The sequence below is a fragment of the Cloeon dipterum genome, chromosome 1 (genome assembly GCF_949628265.1).
Source record: "Cloeon dipterum chromosome 1, ieCloDipt1.1, whole genome shotgun sequence".
Taxonomy (NCBI): domain Eukaryota; kingdom Metazoa; phylum Arthropoda; class Insecta; order Ephemeroptera; family Baetidae; genus Cloeon; species Cloeon dipterum.
The window spans coordinates 4301409-4316710 of NC_088786.1; the positions used below are offsets into that span (position 1 = coordinate 4301409).

At 40.6% G+C, this 15302-nt stretch overlaps 3 protein-coding genes across 6 annotated transcripts; 2 read left to right on the forward strand and 1 right to left on the reverse strand.

Moving 5' to 3' along the window:
* The first annotated feature begins 53 nt into the window (after positions 1 to 53).
* On the forward strand, positions 54 to 6086 carry rempA (intraflagellar transport protein rempA). Of its 2 annotated transcripts, none has more exons than XM_065476026.1 (23): positions 54 to 236; positions 458 to 626; positions 676 to 903; positions 964 to 1088; positions 1146 to 1288; positions 1345 to 1544; positions 1718 to 1975; positions 2031 to 2141; positions 2194 to 2475; positions 2543 to 2760; positions 2816 to 3095; positions 3151 to 3300; positions 3366 to 3523; positions 3572 to 3752; positions 3815 to 3980; positions 4034 to 4151; positions 4211 to 4487; positions 4542 to 4705; positions 4764 to 4908; positions 4966 to 5160; positions 5218 to 5436; positions 5485 to 5672; positions 5762 to 6086. In XM_065476026.1, exons 2-23 carry the CDS (start codon positions 480 to 482, stop codon positions 6084 to 6086), a joined length of 4278 nt encoding a protein of 1425 aa, XP_065332098.1. In that variant the 5' UTR covers positions 54 to 236; positions 458 to 479. The 2 variants fall into 2 exon arrangements, with proteins under 2 accessions (XP_065332098.1, XP_065332097.1); XM_065476025.1 differs by having other exon boundaries at positions 55 to 252.
* A 12-nt stretch (positions 6087 to 6098) lies between these two features.
* Positions 6099 to 9497, reverse strand: l(2)05287 (WD repeat-containing protein l(2)05287). 2 transcript variants are annotated; one of them, XM_065476030.1, is made up of 13 exons: positions 9260 to 9497; positions 8999 to 9197; positions 8664 to 8938; positions 8267 to 8613; positions 8015 to 8211; positions 7774 to 7955; positions 7527 to 7669; positions 7290 to 7470; positions 7062 to 7240; positions 6849 to 7009; positions 6594 to 6794; positions 6461 to 6540; positions 6099 to 6411 (listed from the first exon to the last, which is right to left on the reverse strand). In XM_065476030.1, the coding sequence occupies exons 1-13, from the start codon at positions 9346 to 9348 to the stop codon at positions 6165 to 6167; spliced, it is 2481 nt and encodes an 826-aa protein (XP_065332102.1). In that variant the 5' UTR covers positions 9349 to 9497; the 3' UTR covers positions 6099 to 6164. The 2 variants fall into 2 exon arrangements, with proteins under 2 accessions (XP_065332102.1, XP_065332101.1); XM_065476029.1 differs by having other exon boundaries at positions 7290 to 7473; positions 9260 to 9495.
* Positions 9498 to 9715: 218 nt separating this feature from the next.
* Positions 9716 to 15106, forward strand: Clbn (Nuclear export mediator factor NEMF homolog Clbn). Of its 2 annotated transcripts, XM_065476028.1 has the most exons (18): positions 9717 to 9877; positions 9933 to 10054; positions 10205 to 10376; positions 10461 to 10663; positions 10722 to 10858; positions 10912 to 11075; positions 11123 to 11317; positions 11368 to 11538; positions 11611 to 11726; positions 11781 to 11882; positions 11932 to 12128; positions 13129 to 13623; positions 13677 to 13751; positions 13810 to 13885; positions 14078 to 14172; positions 14230 to 14375; positions 14430 to 14722; positions 14785 to 15106. In XM_065476028.1, the coding sequence occupies exons 2-18, from the start codon at positions 9999 to 10001 to the stop codon at positions 14981 to 14983; spliced, it is 2892 nt and encodes a 963-aa protein (XP_065332100.1). In that variant the 5' UTR covers positions 9717 to 9877; positions 9933 to 9998; the 3' UTR covers positions 14984 to 15106. The 2 variants fall into 2 exon arrangements, with proteins under 2 accessions (XP_065332099.1, XP_065332100.1); XM_065476027.1 differs by having other exon boundaries at positions 9716 to 10054.
* The last annotated feature ends 196 nt before the right edge of the window (positions 15107 to 15302 follow it).

Genomic DNA, 15302 nt, shown 5'->3' on the forward strand with positions numbered 1-15302 from the left:
TATTTTGATTCAATAGCGAAAAATTTTGATTTTATTTTTCGATCCAAATGTGCTCTCCAGTCTTTCATCTTGAATCTGTTAATATCTTCAACTAATTATAAGCGAAAAAGCTTGGCGATAGTTTTCATTATACATTGGATATTAAGGTTCCCACCGCTCTTGTCGGCACCTGTTACCTGGCCCTGAAAATATCCTGAAGCGTCAGCTGTGAGAGAATACAAACACAAGACCAAATCGTTAGTAGTTTTTTAGGTAAAAATCTATATTCTCATTTATAAAAAATAATTAACCCTCACAAAATTCAGGCGAAGATATTTAAGTTGTAAAAAATATATTGTAAAATATATTTTTACTTTTCCGCATTTCTAATAGTGAAATTAGTATATTTGAATTTTAAGTAAACCAATAATATCACAAAAAAAGCAAATTATTATATTTAGCATTTGTCCCAATTTAGGATAGGAAACTCGTAGGCACAAATGGCTTTGTACTTCAATTATAAAGTGGACGTTTTCCCACATAATGTAATTCATGTGAACGCGGCGCTTCACTCTCAACACAAAATTTTGGCAGTTGCATCTCACAGTGAGGATAAAGGAGGCACAGTTACTCTGTGCAACGACGAGGTTTGCTATTTAATTCAATCATGACATCTTTTATACGAAAATATTTTAGGGAGAGCTCGTGAAAGGAGTGTCTTCACATGCCCAACTCTCAGGCCAGGCAGTGTCCCTGGCTTGGCACCCCGCAGAAAAAACTTTGGCCGTCGGCTGGGAGCATGGGGTGCTCAGCATGTGGCTGGAAGAAAGGCTGCAGTTTGTTGAAGCGGATTCACCGCACAAAGCTCCAGTGGGAATTCTTCAGTGGAGCTCAAGAGGTTCTAGGCTTGTCTCCGGCGATGCGGTGCTGATGTTCCCGAATTAAGATTATTTAAATTATGACGAAGCGATATGATTGTAACAGGTTGGAATGGTTGTTGCGTGGCGCGCTGATTCCAAAGGCATCTTGCAGCCGATTTTCCAAACGGATCTGAAGGAGCCACTTACCTGCTGTACCTTCAAGGTGGAAAATTCAAAATTGGATATCAAGTGATATTATTCTACTTTGAAAAGACGGTAAAAAAATTAATCGGATTAACTCTATAGCGGCTTGGCAAAAGCAGCCGTGGCAGGTGACGAGTTGGCGTTGGACTTGTTCAGCTCGTGGAGACCAAAGACTGCATCTAGCAGATTTGCTTCCAAGTCTGCGGCGGAAGAAGGAGTTGGATTTTTTGTCGGATCAATTTCAGGCACGATTTTACCAGTTTATCTTTGCTCAAATGTATAATGGGAGCTTAACCAACAGGCGCGATTTACCATTTCGACGAGGATGGAGTGGTCACAGAGGTTTGCAACGAAAAATCGCCAATCAATAAAATCCTGTACCACGCTAGCAAAAATCAGTTGGTGGTGCTCACTGACAGCCTCGTCCTTGCACACTTCAGCATTCAACCTGAAGGACAGCTGGTGGAGATCTCGAGGCTCAAACTAAGCGGAAGGTCGCAGGTAAGCAGTGTGAGAAGAAATAATATGGAAATTTCTTTCAATTTTGAATTTGATCTGGATTTAGTGAACCAAAAATTAAAATTCTTCTAAAAATTATCTTTTTTCAAACTTGATTGAATTGTAGCGAAAAATTACAATGTTTTATTTTGTCAGTACAAATTAAAATTCGGCAGGGCGCGATTCTCGTGTGGAGCGGACCAAACACCATCGCCGTCAGCACGAGGGAGTTGTCCGTGCGCTGCTTGGATCTGGACACGAACGACAATTATTTGCTCACCCTGGAAAACCCGTCTGACCGAGAGCACTTTATCTGCTTGGATTACAACGCAAACAGGGGCATTTTGTGCGGCGGCACCAACCTTGGTCGGGTGGCAATTTGGAAATACTCGCCAGCTCCAGATTTGGACCCAGAGGCTGCCTGGAAGCTGCAGGTAGCGACGGTTGTGGAAATTCTGTTAATTAAATCACTTTACATGTCAAATTTAGATGCCCAACAAACTAACTGGCGGAGCGATTCAACACATTTTGTGGGGCGTTGGAGGATCCCTGCTGGTCGTCCACACAGTAAAAGAGATATTTTTGCTGAGAGAACAGCAGGTAGAAATAATACTCAATGTCCCAAGCATACCGTACAACTTTCCAAATCCAGATTTGCGCCGAATTCAGTCCAGAAATGAGCACCGCTCAGGTGGCACCAAACCAACTGACGGTGTGGCACGGCTCCGAGGGTCCAATGGAACTGTGCTGCGACACCCAGATCAAAGGCATTGCTCTGGACAGTCAGCAAGTGGTTGTTTGGGGCACGAAAAGGATCACGGTGTACGAATTGAGTCAGAAGCACTTTAAAGTGGTCGGCTCTTTTGCCTGCGAGTGTGTTGGAGCCAAAGTTTACGAGCACAGTCTTTACTGCATCGAGGGGAGCAGCATACAAGTAATTATTAACCCTAGTTAGCATAGTCGCAATTTTATAACGACGGAACAATGATATTGATTTGCAGGTCAGAACCAATCAAGGCACAATCAAGCAAAATCTAACCTTTGCATCAGACGAGGGCGAACCGATTGGAATCGAAATTTGCGGAAGTTTCCTTACAGTCGCCACGCTTTTGGGCTGGGTCAAGGTGTGGGACCTGTCGCGGCGTGAAGCTAAACTGCACACAAACCCCAAATATCTCAACGACGTCATCCACGATTTTGGCGAAATAATTTTAGCACGGTAAATTTACTTTAAAAATTATTTGAAAAAAATCACTCGGTAACATTTCCTTTAGATCCAACTGTGAAGGCAGCAAAGTTTCTATCACTGTGGCTAGATCTAATTTGCTACCTGACTGCAAATTATATCTGTGGTCAACAGACACTGACACCCTGCAGGCTTTTGATTTTTCTACCCAGGAAGCGACGCTGGCGGACCGATTCGTATTGAACCATGTTTGGGACATTGAGGAGCCTAAACTTTTAGTGTGCGAGGCTAAAGTTCAGCCGAAACTTAAAGACCAGAGAGGCAAGAGAAAAATTGTAGGAACGACTTCGGCAGCTGCTCCAGACAAGGTATTATCGTTGTCTCTATTTATCTAAAATTGACTAACATTGAGAAAAATCGCAGCAGGAGGTCATGCTTGTAACAATGTTTGCGACTGCTGATGGCAGGTTTTTGATTCAAAACACAGACGTTCTGCTTGAACCGTATTGCCGTCTAATCGGATCGTTTGCACCGCATTACATTCTGCTTAAGAAACCATCAGGACTGGAAAAGGTCAGTTAAAGAATTGAAAGTGCTAAAATTGCAAACAGACTAATTTTCCGTTTTTGCAATTGAAGGATTCAGATTCTGGCCTTGTGGCGCGAGTCTTGATGCAAGATTTCGAGGGCCTCGGGGACTGTGATAAGACAACCAAAAACGCTATTTTAAACTTTAGCTACTACTTAACGATTGGCAACATGGATGAAGCTTTCAAAGCAATCAGGGCAATAAAAATGTAAGCATCTCTCTTATTGAGAAAAAAATAACTAAAAGGAAATTTCAGCGCCACAGTTTGGGAGAGCATGGCTAAAATGTGCGTCAAAACTAAAAGGCTGGACGTGGCTTTGGTGTGTCTTGGACACATGAAGCACGCTCGAGGGGCGATTGAGCTCAAGAAGGCGATCAGTAAAGAGGCTGAACTGGACGCGCAGGTGGCTGTGCTGGCTATGCAACTAGGCCTCAATGTGAGAATCAGAATATCACTGCTGCTTTAGCAGGATTGTGTATAATATTTGCTACGCATTAGGACGAAGCAGAGAAACTGCTCAAAAACTGTGGCCGGTATGATTTGCTGAATAAATTCTACCAGGACACGGAGCAGTGGGACAAGGCGATTCAAGTGGCTGAAACGCAGAATAGAATTCACTTGCGCACTACTTACTACAACTACGCGAAACACTTGGAGTTCATAGGTATAGTTTTGCATTATCAAGGCTAAAGGCAAGTAACAAAATATTTTTTAAAGGCGATCTCAACAGCGCGGTGAAAATGTATGAAAAATCTGAAACGCATAGATTTGAAGTTCCACGAATGCTGATGGAGGACCAGAATCTCGAGTTTTATATGACAAATAACAAAGACCCGTAAAACCACTACTCCTTATATAGATCCCTATGTTTTTAACACCTGGAATTTGGCGCAGGCATCTGATGAAGTGGTGGGCTCAGTACTTGGAAAGCAACGGCGAGTTGGAAGGCGCGTTGGAGTACTACGAGAAAGCTGGGGATACCATGTCCTTGGTTCGAGTCAACTGTTTTCGCGAGAAATTCGAAAAGGCCATCAGCATTGCATCCGACAGTGAGGACAAGGCTGCTTGCTACCATTTGGCTAGGCAACTGGAGAACGCCAACAAAGCAGAAAAGGCGATCGAGTTCTTTTGCAAGGCACATGCTTACGGAAACGCTATCAGACTGTGCAAAGTAACGCACTTTTTACAAATCATTAGAGTATTTTAATAAATAATTTGGCAACAGGAGCAGGGGATGAATGAGCAAATCTGGAGTCTGGCTCTTAAAGCTAATCCACAAGACCAGCTCGAAGCAGCGCAATACTTTGAGCAACAACAAATGCCAGAGCGAGCGGTTAGACTGTTCCACAAGGCAGGAATGCTGCACAAAGCAGTGGACCTAGCTTTCCAGTGAGATCATTTCTTTTTTCAAAATATAATAATCTCATTTAATTCCGATTTATTGAAGATTTCAGCAATATAGCGCATTGCAGAGTATCATTCTCGATTTAGATTCAAGTTCAGATCCAAAGCTTTTGAAGAAATGCGCCAAATTTTTTGTGGATAACAAGCAATACGAAAGAGCTGTGGAAATGCTTGCAATAGCTAAACAGGTAGAAATACATCATATATTGATAATATCTTTTGATACTAAGAAATATAAATTGAAGTATGAATCAGCAATTGAACTATGCGTTCAAAATAACGTCCCCATAACAGAGGAACTAGCTGAACGTTTGACCATTGAAAAGGATGAAAACAACGAAGCTTCTAGGGTTCAAGTTCTGCTAGCAGTAGCCGAGAGTGCACATATTCAAGGAAACTACCACTTGGCAGCCAAAAAATATACTCAGGCAGGAGATAAGGTAAGGTTTCGATTTAAAATTGAATTTATTTTAACATAATTATTAAATTCGTTTTAGATTCAAGCAATGAAATCCTTACTTAAGTCTGGAGACACAGAAAAAATAGTCTATTACACGAACGTGTCTAAACAAAGAGAAATTTATGTCATGGCAGCAAATTATCTGCAATCTCTAGACTGGCGGAACAGTCCCGAAATCATGAAACACATTATTGCATTCTACTCGAAAGGAAAAGCGTTGGATTTGCTTGCGGAATTTTACGTGGCGTGTGCTCAGGTACGATAGGGTTCATATTATGCAATGAAAATTTACGTCCTTGTTCAGGTGGAAGTTGATGAATTCCGTGACTATGAAAAAGCTTTGGGGGCTTACGTGGAGGCGAGCAGATGTATTGCTAGAGGAATGGCTTCGAACCGAGCTAGTGAAGGAGTCTCAGTTGACGATCAAAAGAGACGAGGGCATGAACTCGCAAAGAGGCTTGACCTTATCAAAAAATACGTAGAAATCAAAAGGTAAGTAGATTGGTTCCTTGAATAAAAAATAGTGCCCTGCTCCGAACCAAAAATGCACAAATTTAATTACTGTCTTTTACCATTTGCAGGCTTTTCGAACGAGAGAGTGAGAGCGCACAGAATTTGAGCCGAGAACTACTACAAGTGCCTCAAGTAGAGGCAACGGTCCGCAAAGGAGACGTTTATGCTCTGATGATAAGCCATTACCTCAAGGGAAAAAATCTCAATGCAGCCGTGAAAGTTTTGGAGGAAATGAAGTCAGCTGGCATCAATCCGACTTATTATTTGGACACAGAAATGCTAAGGGCTCTAGGCGTGCCAGGGCAAAGTCAAACGAGTGGAATACTAGAGCAAGCAGAAGATGAAATAGAAGAGCATGTAGATGAGGACGATAGCATTGGTGCAGATCTTTAAAGCTCATGAATATCAGCTTTCATGTTTCACAATAAATTTATTATTCATGATAAAAAAATAAACACAAGGTTTGACGCTTCATTCCTCATCAGATGTGATCTCAACAGCATCAAATAGCATTTCTACCCAGTCAAACTGAAGTTTGGCTACCGATTGGAGGGTACTTTCCTCAACAGGACGCAATTTCTTGGTTTTTGCTTTTCTTCGCTTTTGTCTTACCTTGCTTCCTTCTTCCTCACTCTCTGAATCTGTTGAGCTTCCTTCGATGACCTCCATAGGCTCTGGGGCTTTGAAAAACTCTTGTGGCTTCTCAATAGTAGAAGACCTAAATAATCATTTAAAATACAGCCAGATACAAACAAACGTGAGCTTACTGTGCCGTGAGGTACTCGTTGATCAGTTCACCAACCAACATTTGCATCGGAGGAAGCATGTGCGATGGAGTCTCACACATCTGTAATTTATAGCTTGTTATACAATACAGCTAGCCATAACTTACAATCCTACCATTTTTAAATATGATCCTTGGTAGGAATTCACTTGCTGCTTCCACATTGGCAGTGGTTCCACTTTCTTCACTTGAGACAGTGTCTGCTTAGCCACAAAAGCAGCCAGCGGGGTCGCAGTTTTGCCCTCGTTGTTGGGGAATTCAACTGGATTGAAAAAATCCCTATTTTCTTCGTTCTTAGAAACAAAAGTGAAGATCTCCTAAAGCCAGCAAGTTGAAACTCAGCAGAAAAAGGAATTTAGGTTTAAACGTACCTGATTGTCAGTCATGAAATAGAGCTGGGCCAATCTCTGCCACCCAACCGCGTTGCTTTGCACTTCATCGTGAGGCCAGTAAAGTGCCGAGCTCACTTTTTTTCCTCCCAAAATACTCTTTCTATAAATTGGAGCTTTTTCTGATGGCAAGAACACTACCACTGTAAATCAATCAAATGTTTAATAAGCCTATAAAAATTCATAAAAAATTACGCTCTCCGCCTTCTGTGAAAGCAGCCATGTGATCATTCATTGGGTTTGCAGCAAGCCAGGCAACCTTAAGTCCAATTATTTTCACAACTTGAAGTAGAATCAGGTCCCAAATGACAATTTTGCTGCTGCTTGCTGCCACAAGGTATCTACTTGACGCATTGTTGCCGAATTTTACGAAACTTAACAAAACATTAGAAAGAGAAGAACAATCAAGGAAGAAAAAATTACTTGATCCGCTCTGATGCGTCAGGTCTGGTCAAGCAGCTCTTCATTTCCATAGCACTTGTTTCCCAAACAGACAGAGTGCCTTCAAATCCAACAGCATAGAGAGATGTGTCGTTGGAAAACTCTACGGGTCGAGGGACGAGGTTGTCCAGCTTTCCAACAAATTCCAACGTCCAGAGAGAATCTTCTAAAATAAAATAGACGTCAAAGTGATCTAGGCTTCAATTGCAAGTCACTCACCTTCGGATTTGCACCATGTAATGAATTTGGCATTCATCCCTGTACTGATCAATCTGTTTACACCATCGCCCAACACAGGCTGGAAAGCAATGTCATTCACTCTACCCTGGTGCGGATTTTCAATGCTGGTTTTCAGCTTGAATCTGAAAAGCAATTTATTATTTATAGATTTGGAATGTCACTAGATCAAAAAAGTAATAAGTCAACTGCCCAAATTAAATATGGGTTTAAGTGCTAAGATACATACTTGTGCTGCCAATCCCAGCTCCAAAATTTGAGTCGACACTCAAGGTGGCTCAGTCCGTCATCCCTTTCCTCAACAGTGGCAAACCAGTTACCGTCACTGGACATGGCTGTCAACACAACCTCTGTGTTGACCATGTCTAATCCTCTTTGCTGGTTCAAATAATTCTGTCCAACGACATCAACCTGAATAAAAGAGGTGATAATTTAGAAGTGAAGAAAAGTAATGTCAAAATGATGGTTACCAAGAACATGTAGGACTGGTTCTCCACGGAGTAAAACTGGACATGTCCGGAACGGCCGTTGACCACCAAGGCTTTTGTTCTTGGATCAAAGGACATGCGAGAAACGATTGGTTTCACTCCTGGTCGCTCCTCAAAGTGCGTAGACACGTGCTGAATGGTCTGTTCAATGTCCATTTGAGAGTTCACAACGTGGATTGCTGAAAATGAACAGAGATGAGACGATTCCAGTTGAATTTTAATGCAAACCCTTACCATTGTCCGCCATTCCAACAGCCACATATTTATTGTCTGGTGAGATGGCCATGTTTTTAATGGAAGCTCCGGTATTAGTGATGAAATCTCTGGATTGACTGCCGTCTAGCCACCACTTGACAATAACAGTCTCAGACCCGCCAGAATAGAAGCTACTGGCTTGGCCTGTGAAGACAACGTCGTTCACCGGAAGTTTGTGCCAGTGATGCAGCGTTTTGATGGCTTGGAAGGACATAACATCTCTCCAAATCAAAATCCTCCCTGACTGGTCGCAGGTGGCAATCAGGTTTTGCTTGGGATGGGACCGAACACAAGAGAAGCTTCCCCATTCAGGATTCACTGTGTGTCTGAACAATAAAATTAGTCACTGCAAAAAATACTGGATTGGTATCATTACTTGAATTTTTCCGAGGAATTTAAGTTGACGACCCTCAGGTTGTATACGTGAATGGTTGCAAGGTACTCATCTTTATCCGAACTGCCCACGGAAGAGCTGAACTTTCCAACTTGACCAATTACAGGCAGATTTTCCTTTTCATTTGTATTGAGGTTGTATTTTATGAATTTATGAATCTGCTTTTCCGTGTCTTCAACCACGACAACAGCGTTTTTGTTGGAGGATAGGTGCAAGCCAACGATTTTCTTCTCACTTGATAGCTTCAAAGCGAGAGTCTGGAGATTGCAACATTATTGAATTAAGAAGACAAGGATTGAAACTAACAATAATTATACCTTTTTGTTCTCGAAAAACCCTGTATCTTGCTTCCAGGTTAGGAGCTCGCCTGCTGATGTAAAGCCATGTAGCAAATTTTTGTCCTCAGGGTCTGACAGCAATTCAACGACTTCATTTGGTGTTTCCAACTTTTGCACAAATTTTCCCGTCTTTATGCTGTATTGTCGAACTCCATCGTCCCATATGATGTAGATATATCTGTAAAATGTTATTACATAGTTTATGAGCGTCGGAACTCCGAAGCAAAAACTCGAACTCACAGTGAATCAGAAGAAAATAAGGGTCGGTGTTCCGTAATGGAACCACCGGCTACCCTTTTCAACTTTAATTCTTCTTGTGTGGTGATCATTTCTTCATCATTCACAATCCTGAAATGTATTATGTACTTGTGCTTTACTCAATTCTTCACCAGTGTCTGAATTTTTAATAGATCCAAGTTCAAACAAACATAGAAAGCACTAAGCATGGAAGACCACATGGTCGGTAAAGCAGCAGACGGAACAAAACACAACACAACGCAGCGCCACCAAACATGGAGAAACAGTACTAATACAAGAAGTAAGAAAGGAGGAGAGGTACGTAACTAAATCAAGAGCACGCGCCGCGTGAACCAGCTGTGGGATAATCAGGTTCTTCACACACTTTTAGCTCCGTTACAAAAACCCCCATCACCACACGAGCATGGTGTGTTGTGTTGGTGTTGGTGAACCTGGGTGAAATAGCATTGAACTGGAAACGCAAACGCAGGCTACACGACGTGTACTTTATTTTTACTTTAATATTATCTTAATCGATCTTAACTCATATTTATGTTTCATAATCACTCAAAATATCTGTTGGAAAATGCGCAGAGATAAAACCTCATGAAAACAGAGGACGTATGATGTTATTTTGGTCATAGTTTCTTGTAACTCACAACAGTTTTTGATTCAGTCTTTTGCCAGATATAGATTGTTACGTTGGTTCCTTATCTGGTGAAATAAATTGCCAATCTTCAACATGAAAAACAGATTCAACTCTTTGGATCTAGTATGCTCTGTTACAGAGCTACAAAAGTGAGTACATATGATCTATAACGTGAGGTATTATTGTTATGGTATGCCTATGATGATAGTGAAGGACAGAATGCATATAAATATTTTTTGTGGATCTCATGATTAATAAATATTAAACCAAACTCAAGCAAAATACTGTATCCCTTTCAGGGTTGTTGGCCTGAGGTTGCAGCAGGTTTATGACATTGATCATCGAACATATTTGCTGAAACTGCAAGAAAAGGATGACAAGGCAGTGCTGCTTATTGAATCTGGAAATCGAATTCATACGACTGCATTTGAGTGGCCAAAAAATCAGGCACCCTCCAGTTTCAGCATGAAAGTAATGATCTACGAAATAACTATACATATTTTAAAACTAGTTTAATATTTCTACATCATGACTAATGAATTTATATTTTTTAAGATGAGGAAACACTTGAAGAACAAGCGGCTGGAATCCCTCACTCAGTTAGGCATAGACCGAGCGATAGATTTGCAATTTGGTACAGGCCCTGCCGCATATCACTTGATTCTGGAATTGTATGACAGAGGCAACATTATCTTAACAGACTGCGACTTGGTGATTCTAAATGTCCTGAGGCCTCACACGGAAGGAGAGCAAATTAGGTTAGATATGCATATTGGAATATATTAATTATGCTGAAAATTTGATGATACGAATTAGATTTGCTGTAAAGGAAAAATATCCTCAAGACAGGGCTCGCACCAGGCAAGGTGCCCCTGATGAAGAAAAACTCAAAGAATTATTTGCCAATGCCAAACCTGGAGATCCTCTGAAGAAATTCCTTGTCCCGAATACAGGTAAGAATCATTTGAGGAGCTCGAGATTTATTATATATTTATATTTCTTTTAGATTATGGCCCAGCCCTGATTGAGCACGTTCTGTTGGGTGTAGATTTTGCTCCCAATGTGAAGTTTGGAAAAGGATTTAGTTTGGAGAATGACCTGGGAAAACTATACTCAGCACTGTGCGAAGCTGACGAAATTTTGAGTAGTGCTTCAACAACGCCATCAAAAGTATTTTATTATTATTTTTCAGGCATTTCTATATGCCACAAAATTAGGGATATATTATTCAGAAAAGAGAGTCCAAAGTCCAAGAAGAAGGCGAGATTTTGACCAACGAGGAGTTCCACTCAATGCTCTTCAGACAGCATGAAGGAAAGCCATACAAAGAATTTGAAGCCTTTGACACTGCAGTTGATGATTTCTTCTCTAGTCTGGAAGGACAGAAAATTGATTTGAAGGCATTGCAGCAAGTAAGGAAATTAACATTGATCGAATCCGTTTTAAACAGAAAGTTTTTCAGGAGCGAGAGGCTGTGAAAAAGCTGGATAATGTAAAAAAAGACCTTGACCAGAGGCTCAAAGCTTTGTCAGAAATTCAGGAGAGTGACCGGCACAAAGCAGAGCTCATCACCAGGAACCACGAAATGGTTGACCACGCGATTCTTGTTGTCAGATCTGCTTTGGCTAAACAGGTAGGGGATCATTAATTAATTAATTAATTTCCAAACAAAGAGAAATATTTATAATGTTTTGACCCTACATAGACATCATGGGCAGATATTGCTAGACTAGTCCAAGAAGCAAAACAGCAGAATGACCCAGTTGCCTTGGCAATTACAAATTTGAAACTCGAAGTGAATAATATAACAATGCGCCTGTGGTAAGTTTGATGCAACCCTTGAGAGCTCTAAAATTAAATTATTATGTGGCTTAGTGATCCATACGGCTTGGTAGAAGATGATGAGGACGATGCAGCACTGCAGCCTGTTATAGTTGATATTGATTTGGACATGAATGCCCACTCAAATGCCAGGAGGTAAGATTTTCAGTATCAGTCGTCGAATTACTAATAAAAACTTTCTCAGGTACTATGACCAAAGAAGAACAGCAGCAAAAAAGCAGCAAAAGACGGTCGAGTCACAGAAAAAAGCTCTGAAGTCTGCTGAAAAGAAAACCACTCAAACACTGAAAGATGTTAAAATGGCCAAGAGCATTCAAAAAGTTCGCAAAGTGTTTTGGTTTGAAAAGTTTTTCTGGTTCATATCCTCGGAGAACTATTTAGGTAAATTGAGTTCCATTGCATTTTATTGCAACCTGATTAGAGTGTCCATCGGGAAAATTTTTTTGTCCTGAATTTACTTTTTCCCGAAAATGATTTCCCGGTTACAGTCCAGTCTCAGGACAATGTTCAAATTATTTTAGAAAAACCCCAAAATATGAAAACAACTTTCCGAAAAATCCCAGCCACTCAATATTGTCTCAAAATTTTTAATTTGGAGTTAAAGGACTCAAATTTTATTTTTAAACTAAAAATAATCTTCGTTTTTCCTGTTTCCCTTCCGTGGTGCATGTTATCACCTTTTGTACCATCGGAGCACTTTCAGGCGAATTTGGATGGAGGTTGCTTGGACATCGGACAATAATTTTGGCGTTGAAATTTGTACGTGTCACTCACATTTTCTTAACAAATAACTGCTTGTTAACAAAGATGGCCAAATTCCAGGTTTGAAGCTCGGAAATGGGAGCGTTTGCTATCTGAAAGATCATCGAAAATCGAGTTCTGTGAATGAAAGGTGGACTGTAACTCTTGACAGCGTCCCCCATTCCTTTGCTTCAAACCTGGAAATTGTCCACCTATTAACAAGTAGTTTTAAGCAAACTTAGGTGCCGCCTAAAAATTAAAACGCGAAAAAATCCCATTCAATCGACATCCAAAATTTGGAGGTTGAATTCACCTGGAACTGCTCATCGGGATTCCTGTCCCTAAATAAAATACCTAATCCTGGCCCGATTCTCTTATTGCCTCTACTCGGGATCTGTATTTCCTGGGAATTCCCAGGTAACCAAAAATTTCCCGATGGACGCTCTGTTACAAATTGGCAGCTTGATTGTTTTGTAACTCCTTAAAATTAAACTGATATCTCATGATGAAAATTTAAACGACCAAACCCCAGCTACTATTTCACGTCTCTAAAACAAGGGTTGATTAAAAGACCTAAATTGACATAATATTTCATTTTTTAATATCACTGCTTTGGAAGTAATTTATTTATTTTGTACAGTTGTTGGCGGTCGAGATCAACAGCAGAATGAGCTAGTAGTGCGCCGCTATTTGAAAGCCGGAGACATTTACGTGCACGCTGACCTGCAAGGAGCCAGCAGCGTTGTGATTAAGAACCCAAGCGGGGATCCTGTGCCGCCTAAAACTTTGAATGAGGCCGGCGTAATGGCAATTTGCTACAGCATGGCTTGGGAAGCCAAAGTCACAGCTGGCGCCTGGTGGGTTCACAGCAATCAGGTATCCAAGACCGCGCCCACCGGAGAGTACTTGACCACGGGCAGTTTCATGGTCCGAGGGAAACGAAATTACTTGCCTCCTACCCAACTAGCCATGGGATTTGGATTTTTGTTCAAACTAGAGGATAGCTCTGTTGCTCGCCACCTTGATGAAAGGAAAATCAGAACCCTGGATGAGGATGAGATGTCTGAAATGTCATCAGTGAACGAACAAGAAATTGAATTAGAGGGCCCAGATGATGAGCAAGATGAAGCAGAAGGTGCCATATTTTATTTAATTTGATTGTAAATGTCTATTGATTTATTTAAATAGCCTCAGCAGAAGCACTGAAAGAATTGGCCATTGAGGAAGAACGTGAAAATGAAGATTCTGAGGCAGAAGAACAAGGTGCTTAAATCAGTGTTAGTTCCTTAAAGTTTTTACTTATAGTAGGTTTGTTTTGCAGAGAAAAATGACGCCTCAAGCACAAAAATAGTGGAATTTCCTGATACGGAATTAAAACTTCCTCTTTTAGGCGAATCGTAAGTATCTGAGAAACAAATAAAAACAATTAGCTCTTTAAAGGGTACATGTACTGGTGGCTGATATTGCAGTGGTAATACAAAAAAATTAAATATTTCATATTTGGAGCTGCAGCGTTTAGATTTTTAATAAAATAAATTAAAAAAATAATCTATAATAATATGCAACTTTGAAACCATCATCTTTTTCAGAAACACAAAGACTCAGCCAATTGACGCAGATACTTACGTTATTGGAAAGACTGTATCAATTCCCAAAAAACCCATTAAAAAGGAGACAGAAAAAGGTTGTTGAATAGCTGTTGAAATTTATATTCTAATTATATTGATAAAATTTATTACAGATTCTAAGAATGAGTCTGATGCAAAGCAAAATCAAACACAACAGCAACAGATGAAGAGAGGGCAACGTGGCAAACTAAAAAAGCTGAAAGAAAAATACAAAGACCAGGATGAGGATGAACGCCTTCTGCGAATGCAAATTTTGCAAGTGAGTTATTTTTACGATAATAATATGTAGGTTTTCACTATAAATAAACTTTAGGGAGCTGAAGGTAGCAAACCGAAGAAGGATAAAGGCGGGAAAAAGGAGACAGAAAAGCCCAACAGCAAGCAAAAGCAGCAGGCTAAGAAGCACAAGGCAGGGCCTTTTGCCGACACGGGAATTATTACTGAAGACGTAGCTCCAGAGGAGGCGATTGAGCTGGAAAGTGAAGCCGCGCCTGTGACGGTTGATTTGGAAACGCTGAACTCGCTCACTGGCATTCCAGTTAGTGAAGATGAACTGTTGTTTGCTGTACCAGTAGTGGCTCCCTACAATACTTTGATAAATTACAAGTAATTGATTCACTCTGATATATATTACAAGAATTCTACAATAATTATTTAACTTCAAACAGGTTTAAAGTGAAGTTGATGCCAGGCACGGGAAAGAGAGGAAAAGCGGCAAAAACGGCGCTGGCTATATTTTTGCGTGACAAGACGTGCTCACAACGAGAAAAGGACTTGTTGAAAAGCGTGAAGGAGCAGGACCTCGCAAGAAACTTCCCAGGCAAGGTCCGCCTTTCTGCTCCACAAATGGTGAAATTGAAGAAGTAATGCTCATTTTTTGTTCATATTTTTTTCTAATTGCTTCATGGTTGTTAGTATTGACTTTCCTTTTATGTTACTCTTGTAATTTGTAATGCAACCCAAATTTAAATATATTTGAGCTGAAGTTGACTCTGGTAGTCTGATAATATTTTGCTTTGTGCACCCCCCAACAGATGTCAGTGGGGCTGGTTAAAGGGCAGTTGCAAAGGAATCCAAAGTTGACCTACATAAGTTTTATTGATAATCAATCTAGTCACTCCACAAATATTTGTGCCACATAACTTCTTGTATAGATTGACTCACCACCAACTGCTTACAATTATTA

What these genes read in the sequence shown, in the direction of transcription:
- Clbn (XM_065476027.1), top strand. Translation starts at nt 9,999, where the DNA reads ATGAAAAACAGATTCAACTCTTTGGATCTAGTATGCTCTGTTACAGAG. An exon ending in ATCCTCGGAGAACTATTTAG is followed by an intron (nt 12,129 to 13,128) that starts GTAAATTGAGTT and finishes TATTTTGTACAG; the next exon opens with TTGTTGGCGGTCGAGATCAA. An exon ending in AATACTTTGATAAATTACAA is followed by an intron (nt 14,723 to 14,784) that starts GTAATTGATTCA and finishes AACTTCAAACAG; the next exon opens with GTTTAAAGTGAAGTTGATGC.
- rempA (XM_065476026.1), top strand. Translation starts at nt 480, where the DNA reads ATGGCTTTGTACTTCAATTATAAAGTGGACGTTTTCCCACATAATGTA. An exon ending in TTACTCTGTGCAACGACGAG is followed by an intron (nt 627 to 675) that starts GTTTGCTATTTA and finishes AAAATATTTTAG; the next exon opens with GGAGAGCTCGTGAAAGGAGT. An exon ending in GAAACACTTGGAGTTCATAG is followed by an intron (nt 3,981 to 4,033) that starts GTATAGTTTTGC and finishes TATTTTTTAAAG; the next exon opens with GCGATCTCAACAGCGCGGTG.